The sequence below is a fragment of the Lepus europaeus genome, chromosome 18 (genome assembly GCF_033115175.1).
Source record: "Lepus europaeus isolate LE1 chromosome 18, mLepTim1.pri, whole genome shotgun sequence".
NCBI lineage: Eukaryota > Metazoa > Chordata > Mammalia > Lagomorpha > Leporidae > Lepus > Lepus europaeus.
The window spans coordinates 12433726-12457276 of NC_084844.1; the positions used below are offsets into that span (position 1 = coordinate 12433726).

The following is a 23551-nucleotide window of genomic DNA, read 5'->3' on the forward strand; positions in this document are numbered from 1 at the left end:
AACAAAAACAAAAACAAAAAAAATGAAATCTGGTCATTTGCAACAAAATGGAGAAATCTGGAAAACATCATGTTGAGTGAAATAAGCCAGTCCCAGAGGGACAAATAGCATATGTTCTCCCTGATCTGTGATGACTAACAGAGCATCTAAAAGGAAAGCTGTAGAAGTGAAACTGACACTATGAGAAACAATGACTTGATCAGTCCTTGTCCTATCAAGGAACAACTTACTATTTTATTCCTTTTAGTCTTTTTTTGTTCTACTTAATACCATTGGTCAAACTCTTTAATTAACACACAATTATCCTTAGGCGTTTAAAATTAACTGAAAAGCGATCCCTGTTAAATATAAGAGAGGGAATAAAAGAGTGAGGAGATGTACAGTTTGACACATGCTCACTTGGACTTACCCTAATGCTAGAGCTAGAAACGTGCCAGGGGATTCCAATTCAATCTGATCAAGGTGACCTGTACCAATGCCATCTTACTAGTCAAAGTGATCACTTTAAGTTCATAATTAATCATAAGGATAGGATTAAGTGTCAAAGGGATCACATAAACAAGACTAGTGTCTGCTAATAATAATTGATAGAATTAAAAAGGAGAGAACTATCAATATGGGAAGCAAGATACCCAGCAGACTCATAGAATGGCAGATGTCCTAAATAGCACTCTTGCCTCAGAATCAGCCCTTAAGGCATTCGGATCTGACTAAAAAGCCCATGAGAGTTATTTCAGGCAAGGAAAGCCAAAGACACTGTGGGGGGAAAAAAAAAAGCCTAAATGAAAGATCTCTGTGAGTGAGATCCCAGCAGAAAGAACGGGCCATCAAAGGAGGAGGTACCTTTCTCTGAAGGGAGGTGGGAGCTTTCACTTTGACTATGGCTTTTTCTTTTTTTATTTTATTTTTTTATTTTTGACAGGCAGAGTGGACAGTGAGAGAGAGAGAGAGACAAAGGTCTTCCTTTGCCGTTGGTTCACCCTCCAATGGCCACCGCGGCCAGTGCGCTGCAGCCGGCGCACCGTGCTGATCCGAAGGCAGGAGCCAGGTGCTTCTCCTGGTCTCCCATGGGGTGCAGGGCCCAAGCAATTGGGCCATCCTCCACTTTACTCCCGGGCCACAGCAGAGAGCTGGCCTGGAAGAAGGGCAACCGGGACAGAATCTGGCGCCCCGAACGAGACTAGAACCTGGTGTGCCGGCGCCGCTAGGCAGAGGATTAGCCTGTTGAGCCACAGTGCTGGCCTGACTATGGCTTTTTCTAAATAAGGTTGGTGTTCATGAACTCAACAGGCTTCCATAGCCCTGGTAGCTCATGACGAGAGCCTTGGCTGATTACTGATGTCATAAATAAGAGTGTCAATTATTAAATCAACAACAGGAATCACTGTGCACCTACTCCCCATGTAGGATCTCTGTCCTTAATTTGTTGTACTATGCGCATTAACGGTAAAGCTACTACTCAAACAGTACTCTATACTTTGTGTGTCTGTGTGAGTGGAGTCTGTTGAAATCTTTACTTAGTATATACTAAAATGATCTTCTGTATATAAAGATAATTGAAGGGGCCAGCACCATGGCTCACTTGGTGAATCCTCTGCCTGTGGCATAGGCATCCCACATGGGCACCGGTTCTAGTCCTGGTTGCTCCTCTTCCAGTCCAGCTCTCTGCTATGGCCTGGGAGAACAGTAGATGGCCCAAGTGCTTGGACCCCTGCACCCATGTGGGAGACCAGGAAGAAGCACCTGGCTCCTGGCTTTGGATCGGCGTAGCACCGGCCACAGCAGCCATTTGGGGAGTGAACCAACGGAAGGAAGACCTTTCTCTCTGTCTCTCTCTCTGTAACTCTACCTGTCAAATAAATTTTAAAAAGATAATTGAAAATGAATCTTGGTCCTTCCTTTCCGGCCTCGGCTCCGAACCCTACAGCCGCCGCAATGTTGATGCCCAAGAAGAATCGCATTGCCATTTACGAACTCCTCTTCAAGGAGGGGGTGATGGTAGCCAAAAAGGACATGCACATGCTGAAGCACCCAGAGCTGGCGGACAAGAACGTGCCCAACCTCCATGTCATGAAGGCCATGCAGTCGCTCAAGTCTCGAGGCTACATGAAGGAGCAGTTCGCGTGGAGACACTTCTACTGGTACCTCACCAACGAGGGCATCCAGTATCTCCGGGACTACCTCCACCTGCCCCCCAAGATCGTGCCTGGCACCCTGCGCCACAGCCAACCCAAGACCAGCAGGCCTAGGCCTAAAGGTCTGGAGGGAGAGCAGCCTGCAAGACTCACAAGAGGGGAAGCTGACAGAGACACATACAGACGAAGCACTGTGCCCCCTGGTGCTGACAAGAAAGCCGAGGCTGGGGCTGGATCAGCAACTGAATTCCAGTTTAGAGGCGGATTTGGTCGTGGACATGGTCAGCCACCCCAGTGAAATTGGAGGGGATTATTTTGTGTTAAATAAACTTGTAGCCAGAAAAAAAAAAAAAAGAAAGAAAATGAATCTTGATGAAGAATGGGATGGGAGAGGGAGTGGGAGATGGGATGGTTGTGGGTAGGAGGAAGGTTATGGGGGGAAAAGACGCTCTAATCCAAAAGTTGTACTTTGGAAATTTATATTTATTAAATAAAAGTTGAAAAAAATTAACAATAGGGGTCACTGTGCACTAACTTCCCATGCAGGACTTCTGTCCTCAATGAGTTGTATTATGAAAGGTAACTATAAAACTTGTTCTCAGTTGTCTGTGTATGTGTGTGTGTGCAAATTGTTGAAATCTTTACTTAGTACAGAATAGGTCTTCTGTGTATAAAAGTTATTGAACACAAATCTTAATGGAGAATGTGACTGGGAATGGGAGAGGGAGGTGCCAGTGGGGAGGGAGTGGAGATGAGAGGGTGGGTACGGTGGAAAGAATCACTATATTCCTAAAGCTGTACTTATGAAATCTGTACTTATTTTTTTGGCAGGCAGAGTTAGACAGTGAGAGAGACAGAGAAAGGTCTGTCTCTCTCTGTTGGTTCACCCCCAAATGGCTGCTACGGCCAGCGCACTGCGCCAATCTGAAGCCAGGTGCCAGGTGCTTCTTCCTGGTCTCCCATGCAGGTGCAGGGCCCAAGCACTTGGGCCATCCTCCACCGCCTTCCTGGGGCACAGCAGAGAGCTAGACTGGAAGATGAGTAATGGGCACAGAATCGGTGCCCCAATCAGGACTAGAACCCAGGGTACCAGTGCTGCAGGCAGAGGATTAGCCTAGTGAGTCGCAGCACTGACCTGAAATCTGTACTTCTTAAATAAATGGTTTCTTTGGGGGAAAAAATGGAAATCACAAAAAGAAGTATGGAATCCTATATATTCTCCCTGTTAAGCCTGGCATACTGCTTGGTAAATAAAATAAACTCCAGACTAAAATATTTTTTTTTTCAAAAGAGTAACTATAAGAATTCTCAAATACAAGAAATATAGATAGGCAACTGACCAAAAGTGGGATAACAATGCATGAGAGAAATGAGAAAACCAGCAAGGAGATAAAGATCTTGAAAAAGAGCAAAAGAGAAATCTTGGAAATGAAGAACTCAATCAGTCAAATAAAAAATACAATTGAAAGCCTCAACAATAGACTAGTTCATGCAGAAAAAAAAGAGAATCTGAACTTGAAGAGAGATCTTTTGAAATATCCCATACAAAGATTTAAAAAGAATGAAGACAGACTCTGAGATGTCTTAAACACCATTAAACAAACACTTGAATATTTGTTGTCTCTGAAGAAGAAAATAGTAGTAAAAGCATAGAAAACATATTCCAAGCAATAACAGCTGAAAACTTCCCCAATCTGGAAAAAGATACAGATATCCAAATACAGCAGCCCCATAGAACACCAAACACACATGAACAGAATAGACATTAATTACAGCAGGTGTTTGGTACAGTGGTTACAATGACATTTAGGAGTACCTGGCTTCAAGTCCTGGCTTTATCACCAGTTTCAACTTCCTGCTAATGCACTTCCTTGGATGCAGCAAGTCATAGTCCAAGTATTTAGCTCCCTGCAACCAATGTGGAAAACCCAGATTGAGTTCTGGCCTCCTAGTTTCAGCCGGGCCCAAATCCACATATTGTCACAGGCACATGGGGAATGAACCAGAAAACAGAAGACATCTCTTTCTCTCTCTCTTGCTCTCTGTCTCTTCCCCTTGGTCTTCCCTTAATTTGTTTATATAAATAAATTAAATTTTAACTTTAATTTATTTATATAAAGGGGGAAAAGTCATGTATTTCATATATACAGTTTTAAAAGCACAATATTTCTCACCCTACCCACTCTCCCTCCTTTTTCCTTCCTTTCTTAATGTATTGTACCTTTGAGAGTTTGACTATACTGTGTCAGAGTGAGGGGCTTTTTTTAAATTTAAGTATTATTATTATAATGGTACAATACAAATAAAAAATTATACAAACTGACAGAAAGACAGATGGAAGACTTCTCTCTCTTTCTCTCTCTGCATAACTCTGACTTCAAGAAGGGAGGAAGGAAGGAAGGAACGGAGGGAGGGAGGGAGGGAGGCAGGCAGGCAGAAAGACCCAGGGGAAGCATGTCAGGCATGGAAAGCCAAGATATTCTGGGGGAAAATGTCCTACATAAAGGACCCCTGTGGGTGAGACCCCAGCGGAAAGAAGTGGCCACCAAAGAAGGAGCCGCTTTCCTCTGAAAGAAGGAGAGAACTTCCACTTTGCTTATGGCCTTGTTGAGCTACTGGATTCAAAAGACTTCCATAGCAAAGGCAGCTCATGTCAAGATCCTTGGGTGATCACTGATGTAATATATGAATGAACAACAAGCATCACAGTGCACTAACTTCCCATGCAGGACCTCTGTCCACAAAGAGTTGTGTAATAAGACAGGCCAGCTCTCTGCTGTGGCCAGGGAGTGCAGTGGAGGATGGCCCAAGTGCTTGGGCCCTGCACCCCATGGGAGACCAGGAGAAGCACCTGGCTCCTGCCATTGGATCAGCGCGGTGCGCCGGCTGCAGCGCACTGGCCGCGGTGGCCATTGGAGGGTGAACCAACGGCAAAGGAAGACCTTTCTGTCTGTCTCTCTCACTGTCCACTCTGCCTGTCAAAAAAAAAAAAAAAAAAAAAAAGACTTAATAGGAAAACTTGAAAACTTGTTCCCAAGAATCACTTCCTTTTAGTGTATTAAAAGGAGGATATTATTATGTCTCATAAGTTATTGTCATGTCTAAGAGCTCACAAAAGATATATCATCCTTGGGTTCTTCTTTAAGTTTCAGATTGGAAAGAATGGGGAGGGAAGAAGGGAAAAGAATGGGGGAAAACGTGAAAACACCTTTGAGAAACAATAACAAAGAGCAGCCCTTGTTTAGACTGTTTAGACTGTTCTTAGTTTTTTTTACTCCACTCTTTTTTCTTTCTTTCTTTCTGTTTCCTTTTCTTTTTCAGACCAAACAGCAGAGGAAGGAGGAAGAGAGGGAGTGAGTGGGAAGATGGGGGTGGTGGGAAAAAATACTATATTTCTAATGTTGTATTTACAAGATACATACAAATAAATCCAAAAAAAGTGAAGAGGTGACCCACAGAGTGGGAGAAAATATTTGCAAATCATACATTTGATAAAGGACTAATATCCAGAAGATATAAGGAGCTCAAAAAGCCCACACAAAACAATCCAATTAAGAAATGGGCGAAGAACATGAACAAGCATTTTTCCAAGGATAAAATATAAATGGCCAACAGAAACATGAAAAGACACTCAGGATGACTAGCCATTAGGGAAACGAAAAAAAAAAAAAAAAAAACCACAATGAGGTTTTACCTCATCCTGTTAAAAAAAAAATCCTGGTGAGGATGTGAGGGGAAAGATACCCTAACACACTGTTTTATGGGAATGTAAAGTAGTTCAACCATTATGACAACAGTATGAACATTCCCCAGAAATCTGAAAATAGATCTATCATATGACCCAGTCATTCCACCCTTAGAAATTTACCCAAAGGAAATAAAATCAGCATATGAAAGTTACCTGTACCCCCATGTTTATAGCAGCTCAATTCACAACAACTAAGATATGCAACTAATTGAATTTTATTCTTATTCAAAATTATCTTAGCTATTCAATGTCTGAGATCCTATATGAATTTTACAGTGAATTCCCCTATCTCTGAAAAAACATGTTTTCCAATTTATGAACAGGTTAAGTCTTTTTATTGATGCCTTTTATTCTCTCAACGAAGTTTTGTTGTTTTCAGCTTACAAGACTTTCACCTCCTTGTTTAAGTTTTTTCTAAATATTCTTTTGATGCTATTACAAATAACATTATATCTTAATTTCCTTCTCAGACTGTTCACTGTTAGCATAGGAAAATGCAACTGATTGTATATCCAACATCCAAGTTGAACTCATTTATTAGTTTTCCTGGAATTATTAGGGTGTTCTACATGTAACTCATGTTATTTGTGAACAAAAATAAGTTCACTTCTTCCTTTCCACTTTAAACATTTTTCTTTTTTATTTTTGCCAATTGCTTTGGTTATGACTTCCCAGTGTTACGTTGAACACACACAACAAAAACGACTATCCTTGTTCCTGATTTTAAAGGAAAAGCTTCCATCCTTTCACAACTTTTGATGCTGGCATGATGTTAATTATAGGCTTTACACATATGACCTCTATTAATGAGGAGGCCGTTTTCTTCTTTACCTAATACAAGTGCTTTTATTTTTTAACCAAAAAAGCATGAATTTTTGTCAAATTCTTTCATCCTATCAATTAGGATAATTGTATAGTTTGTTCCACCATTCTATTAACATGGTATAGTGTATTTATTTTCATGCATCAAACCATCTTTGCAGTCCAAGAATAGACCTCACTTGTTTGTAATGGATAAGTCTTTTAAGTGTTGTTCAATTCAGTTTACAAGTATTCTATTAAGAATTTTGCATCAATATTCCTGCATATATTGTCCTATAAATTTCTATTGTTGTAGTTTCTTTGTTTGACATTAGCATCAAGTTAATTCTGGCCTCATAAAATGAATCTGGGTTTGTTCCTTCCTCTTCAATTTTTTGGAAAATTTCGAGGAAGGAATGGAATTAAGTTTTCTTTAAATGTTCGAGAGAGGGGCTGGTGTTGTAGCATAGCAGGTTAAGCTGCTGGCATCCCCTATGGGTGTCAGTTCAAGTCCTAGCTGCTCCAGTTCCAATCCAGCTCCCTGCTAATGTACCTGGAAAAGCAGTAGATTGCCCAATCACATGGGTCCCTGCACTCATGTGGGAGACCCAGAGTAAGCTCTTGGCTCCTGGCTTCAGCCTGGCTCAGCCCTGGCTGTCTCAGCCATTTGGGTAGTGAATCAGCATATGGAAGATCTCTCTCTCTCTCCCCCTCTCTAACTTGGCCTCTTAAATAAATAAGGAGGGCGAGGGGAAGGGAAAGGGAAAGGGAAAGGGAAAGGGAAAGGGGAAGGAAAGGAAAGGAAAGGTTTGCCAGAAATCCTCTAATCTTGGGCTTTTTTGTTGAGAGGTTTTTGATAACTAGTTCAATCTTACTATTTATGGGCTGTTCAGATTTTCTGTTCTTCATGATTCAGTCTTGGTAGGTAGTATGGTTTGAAACACTGGCCCATTTCATCTAAGTTATCCAACAACTGTTCACAGAACTCTCCTATAATCACTTGTTTTTTCCTATAGATTTGGTGCAATGTCCTTCCATTTCTGATTTTGGTTACTTTAGTCTTACTCTTTTCTTAGCCCATCTAATCTAGCTAAAAGTCCATTCAGTTTTATTGATCTTTTCAAAAAATCAACTCTTGATTTCACGAATTTTCTCTTTTCCTATTCCCTCTTTTGTTTATCTATTCTATAATCTGTACTATTTCCTTCTAGAAGCTTGCATTTAGCTGTTCTTCTATTTCTAGTTCTTTATCATGTAAATTTGGTTGCAGATTTGAGATCTTTCTTCTCCTTTTTAACATAAGCTTTCACAGCTATAAAGTTCCTCTTAGCACTGCTTTCACCACATCCCATCCTCTTTGGTATAGGTATTTTTCATTTTCACTTGTCTCAAAATATTCTCTAGTTATTTGTTGACCTACCAGCTGCTTAGTAGTGTGTTTATTTCCACATACTTGATGGATTTTCCACTTGTTCTGCTGTCAATTTCCAGTTTTCCTCTTTTTTCATCAGAAAAGGTACACTGTATAATTTCCATCTTCTTGAATGTACAAAGATTTTTTTTTGAGGCCTAACACATGGTTTATCCCAGAAAATATTCCATGTGCACTTCAGAAAAATGTGTACCAACTGTTGTTGGCTATAGTATTCTGTGTATGTTTTTCGGTCCTAATGGTCTAAAGCATTCAATTCTTCTGTTTCTTTTTTTATAGTTTTTTTTTTTGTTTTGTTTTTAATTTTTCTGTAAGGTATACAAGTTTCATGTACTTCAACCCAGCGATTCAGGAACATAGCAATACTTCCCATCCACCCTCCCTCTCACTTCACTCCAATCCTTCTATTCCTTTATTGATCTTCCATCCAGTTCTTCAATGTTTGAAAATAGGGAAATGAGATCTCCAAATATTATTGTTGAACTGTCAATTTTCTCCAATTTTATATCTGCCTTATATATGTAGGAATTCTGATGTTTGGTGAACATATATTTATAATTGTTGTAACTTCCTAGTGAGCTGACCCTTTCACCATTACATAATGTCTTTGTTTCTTCTAATTTTTTTTACTTAAAATCCATTTCGTTTGATAGTACAGTCACCTCTGTTCTTTTTTGACTACTATTTACATAGTATATTATTTTCTAGCCTTTCACTTTCAACCATGAAAGTCATTAGATATAAAATGAGTCTCTGTAGACAGCATACAGTTGTCAGTAGGACACTTTTTTCTTCATCCATAATACCAATCTATGTCTTCTGATTAGGGAGTTAAATCTATTTACATTTAAAATAATTGCTGATATGGAAGGACCTACTACTGCCATTTCTCCTCCTGTGTCTTATGTCATTATTTTTCCTTATATCCTCCCTTACTGCTTTCCTTTCTGTTGGTTTCCTTTTATTCACTTTTATTGCTTTTTGGGTATATTCTATAGATACTCTTGTGATTACCTTGAGGATTAAATAGATTAAATATAACAAGCTATTTTAAACTCCAATTATATGCAATGCATTATTATTATAGCTCCATTCTCCTCTTTGATATTTATATTTGTCTCTGTTAACATGTTATACAGTTGTTTTTGTAGTTCTCTAAGATAAAAAGTGGGGTCAGGAGCCAAAATTACAATACTACAGGTTTTCTATTTGTCCATGTATTTCGGTTTTTTGTTTGATCAATACAACAGAATTTATCAATTTATCATTTTAAAAGGTCAATGTTGAGTTCCATTGATTTCTCTGTTTCTTGCTGCATTGATTTCCATTTCTATTTTATTTCTTTCATTCTACTAGGATTGAGTCCATTCATCTCTTATTTCTCAAGTTTCCAAAGGTAGAAGCTTTGATCATTGATTTTTAAATCTTTGTTGTTTCCTGACAAATTAAAAATTCTAAATTTTTCTACATCCACAACTTTAGCTGAATCCTATAAATTCTGACATTTTGATATGTCCTTTAACATTTGATTCAAAATTCGTTCTAAATTCCCTTATGATTTCTTTTTTTTTTTTAAAGCTAAGAATGCCCCCAATAGGCTATTTTTATTTATTTATTTATTTATTTTTTGACAGGCAGAGTGGATAGTGAGAGAGAGAGACAGAGAGAAAAGTCTTCCTTTTTGCCGTTGGTTTACCCTCCAATGGCCGCTGCGGCCAGTGCATCTCGCTGATCCGAAGCCAGGAGCCAGGTGCTTCTCCTGGTCTCCCATGCGGGTACAGGGCCCAAGGACTTAGGCCATCCTCCACTGCCTTCCGGGGCCATAGCAGAGAGCTGGCCTGGAAGAGGGGCAACTGGGATAGAATCCGGCGCCCCGACCGGGACTAGAACCCAGTGTGCCGGTGCCGCAAGGCAGAGGATTAGCCTGTTAAGCCACGGCGCCGGCCCTTATGATTTCTTCCTTGACCCATGAGTTCCTTAGAAATAAGTTTTCTCAACTTACAAACAGTTGAGGGCTTTTTAGGATGTACTATTATTGCTGATTTCTTATTCAGTTCCAGTGAGATCTGAAAACAATCCAAATACCCATTAAGTGTTAAACAGATAAAATGTGGTATAATCATCAAAGAAATACACTCAGGAACAAGAAGGAATGATACATGCAACAATACAAACTTGAAACACAATGTGCTAACTAAAAGAACCACAGATACAGGAATACATATGTTATGAGTCCATTTATGGATTCTAGAAAAGGAATAAACCATACAAAGAGATCATTACTTGCCTGGGTCTCAGGGTATAATTCCATATCACAAAGAGATATAAATTCTATGTATTCTGGATCAAAAATCTAAAAAGCAGTTGGGGAGATGCAGTGAGGGAGGTACAGACATGCACATTTGAGCAAAATCTGAAATTTATATGGAAGGCAAACAAGAACAGTCAAGGCAATTCTTGAGAGAGAAGAGAGCTGAGGAACCTATACAATTCTACTAAAAATCAAGATTTACTTAAGTTTTACAATAATTAAAGTATTGTATATTAGCACATAGGTAGACAAGGAGAACACAGAAGAAAGTAGACACAAGAAACAAACAACACATACAAGATTCTCTAGTTTACAATCATGGTGCCAACATCAGTGGGGAAAGAATGGCTTTTAAAAAATAATGCTAGATCAAATGAATCTCCATTGTTGGGAGCAGAAGGAATAAGCAGAGTCCTCCCTCACTTCGTATATAAAAAGCAGTTTCCCATGAATCATTTACCTAAATGAGAAATACAACTACCATGATCAACATGATCTTAGTATAAGCAAGGCAAGAAATTTCAAACAAAAAATTGAAAAGTACACACAACAAAGAAAACTGTCAAATAAAACTATATTATAATTAATACTGTTCAAAAGAAGATACCAGTTGCTCTGGTTTGAATGTTTATCCCATCCAAAATGCTGAAACTTAACTGCCATTGAAACAGTACTAAGAGGTGGAATCTCTGAGAAAGGATCAGCCCTGAGGGCTCTGCCCTTGTGAATAAGTTAATACTATTATTGTGGAAATGTGTTTCTACAAAACGCTGAGTGTGGCCCTCTCTCCCCTTCCTCCCCCTCCCAGGCCCTCATCTGATGCCAGCACCTTGACATTGGGCTTCCCAAATCATGAGCCATTAAATACTATTCATTATAAATTGCCAAGAGTCAGGAATTCTTTCATAGCAGCACAAAACTGGTTAAACACCAGTGAAAATTAAAGTGAAAATGCAAGGTATGGAGTAGAAGAAGATATCTGTAATAATACAAAAATCCAACAAAGAATTGATATCCAGAATACATAAAGACAATCAACAGAGAAAACACAAACCATTTTTAAAAACCGTCAAAGACTTCGCCAGGAATTGCACAAAAGAGGACATCCAAATGGCCAATAAGCATTTTAAAAAGATGCTCAATATAATTAGTCATCAGGGAAAATACAAGTCAAAACATACCATACAAAATTGCTAAAATCTACCATACCATACCAAAATTGCTAAAATTAAAAGAAACTCACAAATCAAGAATCAGAAAGGACAGGGAGCCACAGGAACTTTCAAATCCTGCTGGTGGAAACTTCCATAGATACAGTCACTTGGAAAAACTCTTTGGTGTGTCTACTTTTACACTAAGTCAACTCTCAAAAAACGTGCACACATGTGCATTAAAAGGCATGTAAAAGAATGTTCACAGTAGATTTATTTGTAACAGCCAAAAACTGGAGACAATCCAAGAGCCCAGCAATTGTAGAATGGGTATGTATTATGATTTATTCACAGTAATAAAAAAAAATCCATTACTAAACGCAGCAACATGGATCAATCTCATGACATAATATTGAGCAGAGAAACTAGAAAAAAGTGAACATACTTTATGAATCAAAAACAGTTAACACTAGTATGTATTGACATAATACAGAAAAGTGTTGATCTTTTGAGAAATAACACAGGACAAGGAGGGAGCATGAAGATTTCCGGAGAATTGGGTATATTCCCTATTTTGATCTGGAAAAGGATTTTATGGATGTTTTCAATTTGTTTTAATTTTTTATTTTTTTAAATTTTTGGATGTTTTCATTTTGTAACACCATCCAGTTTATTCTGTGATGTACCTTATATTATACTTTGTGTCTTGCTGGATGTATGTTATACTTTAAAATTTTTGCCACAGGCAAAGAATGAACTATGGCTACATTTATTAACATGGATGAATCTGAAAAATATGTGAGTGAAAGAAGTAGGTCTCAAAATAATACATATATATATATATATAATGATCCTACTTATTTGAAGTTCAGAGGGAGAGAGGGGGGAAGGACAAAGAAATGATTAACACAAAATACAAGACAGTGGTTTCCTCTGAGGAGGGAAGAGGAAACAATAGGGCAAGGGCACCCAGAGGTCTTCCAGAGTATTATAAAATGCTAATTCTTGGCTGGATTGAAAGTTTAGGGAGGTTTGTTTTTTAATTGCTCCTTAAACTATGTCTGTATATTTTATATATTTCCTACATGTATTCTATGCCTCATAGTTACAAAATCTTTTAAGAATAATCAACTACTAAATGACAAGTTACCACAAAATGAAAATGAGAACTTTAGATTTTATGTCTTTTCATTTATCTGAGCAACAGGCAATATTGTTGTACAGTATACCATCTACAGAATTGTCTTTCTTCAGGCTAATTGCTAAATTTTTTGTGAAATATAAAAATAAATACTAACAATACATGCAGTAAAATACCAAATGCAGAGAATAACACCCAATGATCCAGTGTATTAATTATTTAAAGGGAATTAAAAACAAAACTAAATGAAAAAGATGGTAAACAATTAAAAAATGACCAGAGATCCATAAACATTTTAAGACTTCATATTTCCCATATTTTAAAAATAATGCTATTGATTTAAAACTTAAAAATAAAGCCATCTTTGAAAGTCACACATTGAAATCAATGTTTACTAATATATCTCTGGTTTATAATACTCAGTACTTTAATTCCCTAAAAATCAAGTTTTACAATTTATAAGCCTTATTATCAATCTTTCCTGTTTATTAGGACAATCAAAATTGTTCAATATTATCTGACAAAAAGAAAACATCTTGTAAAATAGATAGATGCTATTACAAAGCTGCCTTTGTTAAAGACAAAGTAAAAAAGTAACTAAATGTGTCAAAACTCTGACTCACTGGGTGGAAAAGTAAGCCTAGAAGAAATGCAGGGCCACTATTTTCAAAGTCGTAGTCACTTGGCCTTTTGGTAGACTCCTAAGAATGATACTTAATTAGTTCATTAATGTAGAGAATTAACCAGTAGCTAAGTGTTTTTATGAGTGTGAAATATTATGTTACTGAGGATTCATGTATGCAGCAGTCTTATTTCTAGAGCTCAAGGCTAAGTATTAACCAGCATATGAAAGATACACTAAAGATGGACTATGCCCCCCAAAAAAAACTAATGAAAAAGATTAAGTTTCTGTTAGGCACAGAATCTCTGAAGCCTGAAACTGACCAAAACAGCAACTGGATGTTGCTCGTGGGTATTCACCATCAAAGAGAAATGCCCAGAAATGTCAAGAAAGCACAGAAGAAAGAGCTCCCTGCGGAGAGCTGGCTGATAGGCACCAAACCCAGGCTCAGGATTTGCACAGACAGAGCACAGGCCAGCGGCTCTCCATCCACCAGTTCAGGCTTTGTACTGGCCCAGAAGAAGGGCCACATCTGGCACTGCCCTACTCAGTACAGTGACTACTAAGCATAGTTTTCCTATTTAAATTCAAATTAAAAATTTAGTTCCTCCATCACACCAGCCACATCCCAAATGTTCAACGGTAAAATGTAGCTTCTGTACTGGACAATACAGCTACAAAAAAATCACCCTCATGTAAAGTTCTGTAGCACAGAATGTATCTTTATCCAACCAGCAGGGCTGTTCTTAAATACAATGAATGTAGTGCTGTATTATTTAAGGATACTTTATTATATATAATCCTAACCACATTTATGCCATTGGGCATAAAGACGAAAGATACTAAATGGCTTCCTGATAAATTTATCCAATAATTGCAGAAGCAAGAGCTGTTTATAGCATTAGCATTGTTTACATATAAAAATAGAATTAGATGAAGTTAAAATATTTTGTTATATTTTGTGAGTACACAGACTAAAAAATTAATATTTTAATGTGAAAACTATTTTTCAGAAAAAAAAACACATTCAACAAGTAGGTTTTTGTGATACTTGATCACCACCTGCTGGTAACATTATTGAACTGAACAAGCAAGTGAAATATTAGCTACACTGGGAGGCACTGTAAAGGACATACAGACTCCCAGCTTTTGCCACAGCGCATTCCTGGAAAACCACATCATGAAGAGGATCATTGTAAAACAAATCACATTTTCCATAAGGGCAGGACTATGATTAGATTCGTCACCACAAACTAAAATCTAGTATCAAATAACCCATGGAAAAATGTCATCAAAGTTAAGATGCAAAAACAGTAGTCTTCCAAAATCATTTAATTTAGGACAATTATTCTTCAAGTCCTTTCTTACAGGTATGAACACATGTATTATTTACACGACCCAATAGAAGCTAAAAGATAAGCTCCAGGGAGCAGGCATTTAGCCTTAATAGGCTAATGCATGTGGGAGACCTGGGTTGAGTTCATAGCTTCCAGCTTCAGCCCTGACCCCCATCCTTGGCCCCAGCCAAGCCCCAGCCTTGTGGAAATCTGGGGAGTGAACCAAGGAATGGAAGTTCTTCTCTCTTCTCTCTCTGCTCTGTCTCTTTCTTTCTGCCTGTCAAATACATAATTTTTATTAAAAATATAAGATCTAATTTATATAAAATTAGTCTAAATATGGTGTTAAAAATAATGTATAATAATTCTGTTTATACATTCCTAGAATTTTTAAGCCACCTGAACAGTCACTCTTTATGAAATGTATCTAAGGAAATCTAAATAAATGCTTTCTTTTCATCAATAAATTCCTCTAAAGTAAGCAAATGTGCTTCTTCCACACTGTGAACAGTGTTCAAAGTCAAAGTTATTCAACAACACTCCTCTTCACCTTTTCCTAATTACTAATTTTTAATCAACGCTTCAAGTAAAAGCAATAAATACTTCTAAACTTTTGTTATCATCTTCCTCTATCCCAGAACCTAATGCATTTTGATGATAAGCTATCAGATCATATCATAATTCATCAAAAGTCATAAAAATAATTACAAGATATTAAAAGGAAGCTTCAAAAACTTTTTCACAGAATTGTAAGATAAAAATACAACCTTATTACCTTTATGTTCTGTCTTTGAGATAAAGCATGAAAATACAGAAATGACATGAACTGTAGTATAAATACTATTAGCCAGCTTTAAAAAGATGGCATGGCAAAATGTTTTAAAAAGTGGGGGGAGGTCACCATTCTGTGTTCCTCCTATACTGGAAAAAGGGACTTGCCAAGTTATTAAAGATTCCTACAAAGCCTCTTCTAAATCACTATTGCCACTCTTTCTTCTAATAGAGTTCAGAATTCACACTTAAAATCAGAAAATATCCTGCACAGCCATTAATCTATTTTTGTCAAGGAACACAAAAATGATTTTTAGTAACTGAAAACAGATAATGACCAATGGATTTTAAAATAACACTGTTTGAGAACGTTAGATAATTAGAGAACCAGAAGAATGGTCAAAGCTGTGGGTGAACCATAACCACCCCCACATCATTGATGATGGTAGCAGCAGCAGCTAACACACCCCAGGTCCTGTGTCAAAGGTTCTACATGCATTACTTCACTTTGTCATTACAGCTGTGATGTTAGTAATACTACTATCTCTATCTTACAAATGATAAAACTGGGGTTTCGAGAAATTAAGTAACTTGCCTTAGGACAAATGGTTGCCAAGAGTCAGAAGCGGGATTTTAACAAAGGCAAATTTCCTCAATTCAGCTCAACCTAGATATAACCAAGAACAAAGGCATAGCTGGCCAGGATTACTGAGGCAGCAAAAGTGAGAAAAAAAATAGATAAAAATGAAATTTCCATATTGGTTGCATACAGTACTTGTGTCTACCTGGTACACTAGGAAGAACACGGGATGTGAAATCCTAAAGCTACATTACAATACTGCGTCCATCCCCAAGAAAGTCACCTGGCCCTCCTGAAGCTATTACTTCATCTATGAATAACAAAGGGCAACAATGTCAACTTCACAGGATTATAAAGAGAATTAAATCAGATAACTGAGATTTCTAGAATAGTACCTAACATACAGTAGGAGCACCACTAACTGCCTCACTCGGTTTCTGCTTTAACGTATTAGAAACACAAGTGTCTTCCACAGACAGCTTCGGATTGGCTCAGCTCCAGCCATTGTGACCATCTGGGGAGTAAACCAGTGGATGGAAGACCTTTCTCTGTCTCTCCCTGTCACTGTCTGTGAATCTACTTCTCAAATAAAAAGAAAATTTTAACAGTATGATCATTAAAAATAACACATATACAAAAGGAATGTTTCAAACTTTACATTCCAAATACACAGATGTACATATGCAGCCTCTTTAAAACACACAGAGGTGAGTGTTTGGCCTCATGGTTAAAACATGGTTAGGATGCCCATACCCTGTATCAGAGGGCCTGAGTTTCATACCCACCTCTAGCTCCTGACTCGTTTCCTGCCAATGCAGAACCTGGAGAACAGTAGTAATGACTCAAATAATGGGGTTCCTGTCACCCATGTGGAGACCTGTACTGAGTTCCTTACTCCCAGCTTTGACACAGCCCAGTCCTGGTCATTGTAGGCATTTAGGGAGTGAACCAGTAGATGGGAGCTCTTTTTCTCTCATTGCCTCCCTCCCTCTCCCTCCCTCCTTCTATTCCTCCCTCTCTCTCTCTCTCTCCCTCTCTTCTCTGCCTGTCTCTCAAATAAATTTTTTTTAAAAGATTTTATTTATTTTATTTGAGAGAGTTACAGATAGTGAGAGGAGAGACAGAGAGAAAGGTCTTCCATCCATTGGTTCACTCCCCAAATGACTGCAATGGCTGGAGCTGCACCGATCCGCAGCCAGGAGCTTCTTCCTGGTCTCCCACATGGGTGCAGGGGCCCAGGGACTTGGGCCATCTTCTATTGCTTTCCCAGGCCATAGCAGAGAGCTGGACTGGAAGAGGAGCAGCTGGGACTAGAACTGGCACCCATATGGGATGCTGGCACTGCAGGCGGAGGATTAACCTACTGCGCCACGGCGCCAGCCCCAAATAAATGAATTTTAAAAAACGAAAACACACATGGGCCTGGTACTGTGGCACAGCAGGTTAAGCTGCCATCTGCAGTGCCAGCATCCCATCTGGGTGCCAGTTCAAGTCCCAGCTGTACCACTTCCAATACAGCTCCCTGCTAATCCACCTGGGAAATCAGAGGAGGATGGCCCAAGCCCTTTGGCCCCTGCACTCACCTGGGAGACCCATAGGAACCTACTGGTTCCTGGCTTCAGTCTGGCTCCCAGCCCCAGCCATTGTGGCCATACAGGGAGTGAACCAGTGGATTGATCTCTCTCTTTCTGTCTCTTCTAACTCTTTCAAATAAATAAATATTTTTTAAAAAACATATAAAAACAGAAGTTTACTTCTACATACTTTTTAATTTTATATACCTTAGAGATCTTGCCATAATAGCCCATATAGTTTGTTTTTTTTAACCACTGCACAAGATGCTGAATAATTCCACCAACAGAACAATTGCTCTTCTAGGAATCCATAAAAAGCCAAAACACATGCAGCTGGGAAATAACCATTCTTGAAATTATAACAGGGGGCCGGTGCCGTGGCTCACTTGGTTAACCCTCCGCCTTTGACGCCAGCATCCCATGTGGGCGCCGGGTTCTAGTCCCAGTTGCCCCTCTTCCAGTCCAGCTCTCTGCTATGGCCCGGGAGTGCAGTGGAGGATGGCCCAAGTGCTTGGGTCCTGCACCCACATGGGAGACCAGGAAGAAGCATCTGGCTCCTGGCTTTGGATCAGCGCAGCGCCAGCCATAACGGCCATTTAGGGAGTGAACCAATGGAAGGAAGACCTTTCTGTCTCTCTCTCTCTCACTGTCTATAACTCTACCTGTCAAATAAAAAGAAAAAAGAAATTATAACAGATGAGTTCATATCTTAAAATTGTGGACAAAATGAACAGCCAAAGTCGCTTATATCCATATCATCCGTATCTTTTCAGGGGCACATGGAAATCACACCACACACCTCCAACCACAAACCCAACATCTGTGTCACTTCCTAAATAAGGGGGACATCCCCATCTAAGAAACTTCCTGCCATTATACTAAAAAGGCTCTCACCTGTGTTCTCCCCGCCCTCCTTCCATCTCCTGACCAACTATGGGGCTTCCCCATGTGGGCCTGCAAGGTGTGGCATGCTCTTGGGAACTGTTAATAAACTCTTCTTTTACAGGCAGCAGTCTCCACGTCTGTCATCTTAACACACTTGATTAAAACAAATCCGGATTATATTTTAAAACATGGTACATAATTATATACTCATACATACCAGGATGTTAACTAAGGCATTCCTTGTGACAATAAAGAATTGAAAGCAGCACAGATAGGTTAAATTAGAATATATCCACACTATGGATTATTATCTATAACTAAAATGACTATAGAGACTGCCTGACACAGTTACATGAGAAAACAGCAAGTCTCAGAATAGCACAGCCATAAGACAATTAAGTCAGCACTTAGGACAAGCCAATTCATATATTTTTAATTACACAGGAATGGGTGTAGGTGTCTACAGCAGAGTAACAGGGGCCAAACTGTTAATAGTGATTACTTGTCATGAGGAAAGTGGGATAAGGAGTACACAGAGAGGGGATTTGTTTTGTTTTGTTTTGTTTTGTTTTGACAGGCAGAGTGGATAGTGAGAGAGAGACAGAGAGAAAGGTCTTCCTTTACCGTTGGTTCACCCTCCAATGGCTGTTGCGGCCGGTGCCCTGCGGCCAGCACACCGCGCTGATCCGAAGCCAGGAGCCAGGTGCTTCTCCTGGTCTCCCATGCAGGTGCAGGGCCCAAGCACTTGGGCCATCCTCCTCAGCAATCCCGGGCCACAGCAGAGAGCTGGACTGGAAGAGGGGCAACTGGGACAGAATCCAGCACCCTGACCGGGACTAGAACCCAGTGTGCCAGCGCCGCAGGTGGAGGATTAGCCTAGTGAGCTGCGGCGCAGGCCCAGAGAGGGTTTTGATGTATTACTCCATATATTTCTACACTGGGGTTTCCATAAGCATGTATTACACACAGATTGCACAATTTTCTTAAGTGAAGATAAAGACCATATTAGTCAACTATTGCTACATAACAAATTATTATGAACTTAGCAACTTCAAATAATACACACATATTTTCTCTGTTTCTGTAAAACAGAAGTGCAGGCACAGCAGGGTTGAGTTCTCTGCTTAGTGTCACAATCGGCTGCAATCACGGTTTGACCAGAGCTAGGCTCTCATCTGGAGGCTTCCGTGCTTTGTGTGGGGGCCAATGGTGTTTGGTTCCTTAGGACTGTGATTCACGCAGCTGCTTCTTCAGAGCCGGCAAGCAAATTCCAGCAAAACTCAAAAGCAAGTACGCTAACAAGATGGAGGTTCACACAGCTAATGTAACATGACTGACCTCTCATCACCAATGCCACATTCTACTGACTAGGTCCTGCCCACACTCAATGGGAGGGGATTATAGAAAGAACAGCAGGAGGAGGATCATGGGCCGCCTGAAAGTCTCCCTACCACAAAGACAAGGTCGCTACCAGAACTCCACAGTAAACACCTGAAGGATGACCAGAAAGGCAGTATGTACTGACAGAGTTCATGGGATGTGGCACTGAATCAACCATGCTATGCATGGGTGAGATCTAAGTCAAGGGTCCACTTAGTAACATTTGATAAAGTCATGCTCCAAACCCATATATTACTGAAGTATTTTGATGTCACGAAAATAGGCATCTATTTGACAGCAAAATGCAACAACAGATCTATAATAAAATAGCAATGTGAATTGGAACAATGGTTCTTCTAAAAGAAAACTAAGTAATAACAGGACCTTAAACCAAAAGACATGAAACAAGAAAGGAAAAAAAGAGAACCAGGAAAGAACTAGCTATGTGCAGAAGCTGTTTTTAGTGTGAAATACCAAGTACAGGAGTGTATACTGTATATGTGATAGAAAAAAAGAACGCACGGTAATAAGTCGGATAGAATATACCTCACAACACTTCTAAGTGTTTGGAAGGAGGCTGCTACCGTATCCTACAGAAGAATAAACCTAAAGGAAAGTGTCATCTGCACTGAAGAGGGAGTCCTAACACAAAGGCTTCAAAAGGACTCTGCATCTTTAATAATATAAAAAGGCTAGCACACAAACAGCATAATCTAAAATGCCATTAGAAATACTTCACATACAAAAAGGTCTAAGTAAAGCAGGGTTTTATAAAGTGATCAAAAAAGAAACACTAAGGGGGGAAAATCTTTTAAGATTAAAGAGGTTTTTCAAAGGACAAGTTGAAGTGGTTGTAAAATTTATGAGGCAGCATTAAACTTCAGTTCTAAGTAACAATAAATTATTCACTATAAAAACATACATGTGTCAAATATTATAAGCCTCTTAAACTTTTTAAAACAATTTTTTCCAGAATTGACTAGATGTATTAGGTCAACATTAGCAGATACTGACTCTTTCATTAGCACAGTATGACCACTTGGAGTAAAGGAGTAACTTCAGAGAAGAAATATGAAGACAGAACCATCAATAGGCTATTCACCACCACATCTGATCTGCTATCACGCATTATGCATTCGGCCTTAAAATAAATTTGGTTGGCTTTCACTAAAGTGAAAGTGTCATTATTCTAAATGCCTTCACGTATGAAAAACTATAAATACCTGTTAAATGTTATTCCTATGGATTATAATTTTAAATCAAACTGAAATTTTAAATAAACCAAGTACAAAATTATTAAGTTAAAAGAAACAAAAGTAAAGATATCCTGAGAGGTTTTGTTTTTGCAGCCCCAATTTGACCATTAGTCTTTGTGATAGTCTGACATTTGGCCAGAAAGATATTTAAGTTTGTCCTTTCCAGTTCTGTCGCCTCCTTATGTTCCTTATGGAGTGTGAGGGCATCCCCATAGCCTACGTCCATACTTCCTTCAACATGTTCTAAAACTTGTGCTTCCCTCAACTTTTTACAAAATTTTCTCAGTGACAATATACCTGTGTCAAAGGATTTTCATACAAATTAAATATGTGGCAGTGCCTTATACATAGCCAGTCACTCATTCATATCTGTACTCATCAAAAATACTCAAAAAGTTCCTACCATGTTCCCACTCAGTATGAGGGGCTGGAAATACAGCACAAATGGGACAAAAACATAGTTCTAATATCATATTTATAATCTGGTGCAAAGCTCAGATAGTAAACCTTTTTTTTTTTTTTTTTCATTTTTGTCAGGCAGAGTGGACAGTGAGAGAGAGAGACAGAGAGAAAGGTCTTCCTTTGCCGTTGGTTCACCCTCCAATGGCCACCACGGCCGGCACACCACACTGATGCCAGGTGCTTATCCTGGTCTCCCATGGGGTGCAGGGCCCAAGCACTTGGGCCATCCTTCACTGCACTCCCGGGTCATAGCAGAGGGCTGGCCTGGAAGAGGGGCAACCGGGACAGAATCCAGCGCCCTGACCGGGACTAGAACCCGGTGTGCCGGCACCGCTAGGTGGAGGATTAGCCTGTTGAGCCACGGCGCCGGCCGACAGTAAACCTTTGTGCATGTGATGAGTGTAACAAAGAATCAACAGAGTACCACAGAAGGCAACAGCAGAACCACGGAAAATGACCTGAGATGTCAGAGAGGGCAGTTTTGAAGCTGTGAGGTCTGAAGAATGGGTAGCATGGACCAGGACCACAAGAACTCCTGCTCTTCCCATTAATTACTTACTATATAATTGATAACTAACCACTCATATTTTAATCATTTTTAATTAAAATGTCATCTAGTTATGGTGACAAAGAGAAGTAAGTTATTGATTACAATTGTAGAGATGCTGCTATGGTTTCATTTGCCAGAAAAATCACTAAGAGCTGAAGGAGAGTCCACTGTCTGCTCAAATTCTATCCTGTATTCTGGGGAGGAGAAGTGCATTCACCACCACACCCTAGGAATCCCACATCTATTTGCTACCTGAACCTTTGTACATAAATTAATCTGTACAGACACTTCCACAGCTACACAGTCACTGCACCGAAATTATCCATATACTTATCTCTCTTCCCCATTCATCTAAACAAGGGTTATAAATAAAAAATCTGGGCCAGTACTGTGGCACAACAGGTTAAAGCCCTGGCCTGCAGCACTGGCATCCCATATGGGCATCGATTCAAGTCCCAGCTGCTCCATTTCCAATTCAGCTCCCTACAAATGCACCTGGGAAAACAGTGAAAGATGGCCAAAGAGCTTGGGCCCCTGCACCCACATGGGAGACCCAAAGGAAACTCCTGGCTTTGGATCAGCTCAGCTCCAGCCATTGAGGCCATCTGGGGAATGAATCAGCGGATAGAAGGCCTCACTCTCTCACTCCCTCTGTCTCTCTCTCTCTCACACTCTCTCACTCTCTACCTCTCTCTGTAACACTTTCAAATAAATAAATCTTCAAATAGATAAATCAAAGGTCTATGAGACATAAACAAGTAGTAAATGAGTGGTTATGCTGCCAAATATAAAGGTTGTCTTCATTTCCACAAAGACTGTCTCTCTCTTTCTTGAATCATATCATCCCTCCTCTTCTACCTTTGTTCTTTCCGTTTTTGATGGAAATATAGAAAAACAAATATTTCATTTGTCTCTTAACCCTACTTAAGGGGAAAAAAGCTCAAGCTCCATATAAGACACAACAGATCTCAAATTTGGTGACAGAAGCCGCAGGACAGTGAAGGGGTACCATGCTAAGTGGGTTGCCAGGCAGTGCTTGGCTCCAGGCTGTGGCTATCTTCTGAAATATGGCAAGGTTTCCAATTTTTAGGAAAAGTCAGAAAATTGGGTTTTGATATGAAATTCTCTAGTTGTTAATTTTGACGATTCATCCAAAAATCTTTAAATATACTGTAGAACTCAAAGAAAACAAACATATCCATATAATTCATTCAGTCCAGGAAGATCTTCAACTTTCAATCCTGGTCTAAACTCCAAGACAGAGAGAACCACTTTAGTTCTCCTTTATACAATAAACTGCACAGTCCAGTCATTACACCTAGAAAGAACCCAGTATTTAACAGGACTTCTAAGAAACATTTTGGCAAACAATTGATGGACTTTGTAGCCAAACTAAGAATTTTATTTTTCTTTGT

At 39.3% G+C, this 23551-nt stretch overlaps 2 protein-coding genes across 7 annotated transcripts in view; one reads left to right on the plus strand and one right to left on the minus strand.

Moving 5' to 3' along the window:
- The window catches only part of CEP112 (centrosomal protein 112), a 516630-nt gene that overhangs the window by 480419 nt on the left and 12660 nt on the right, over positions 1–23551 (minus strand). The window lies entirely within an intron of this gene.
- On the plus strand, positions 1903–2469 carry LOC133777354 (small ribosomal subunit protein eS10-like). Its single transcript, XM_062216895.1, has one exon. It carries the CDS (start codon positions 1936–1938, stop codon positions 2431–2433), a length of 498 nt encoding a protein of 165 aa, XP_062072879.1. The 5' UTR covers positions 1903–1935; the 3' UTR covers positions 2434–2469.

Excerpts from the sequence above, each read along its gene's own strand:
- LOC133777354 (XM_062216895.1), top strand. The coding sequence starts at position 1,936 with ATGTTGATGCCCAAGAAGAATCGCATTGCCATTTACGAACTCCTCTTC.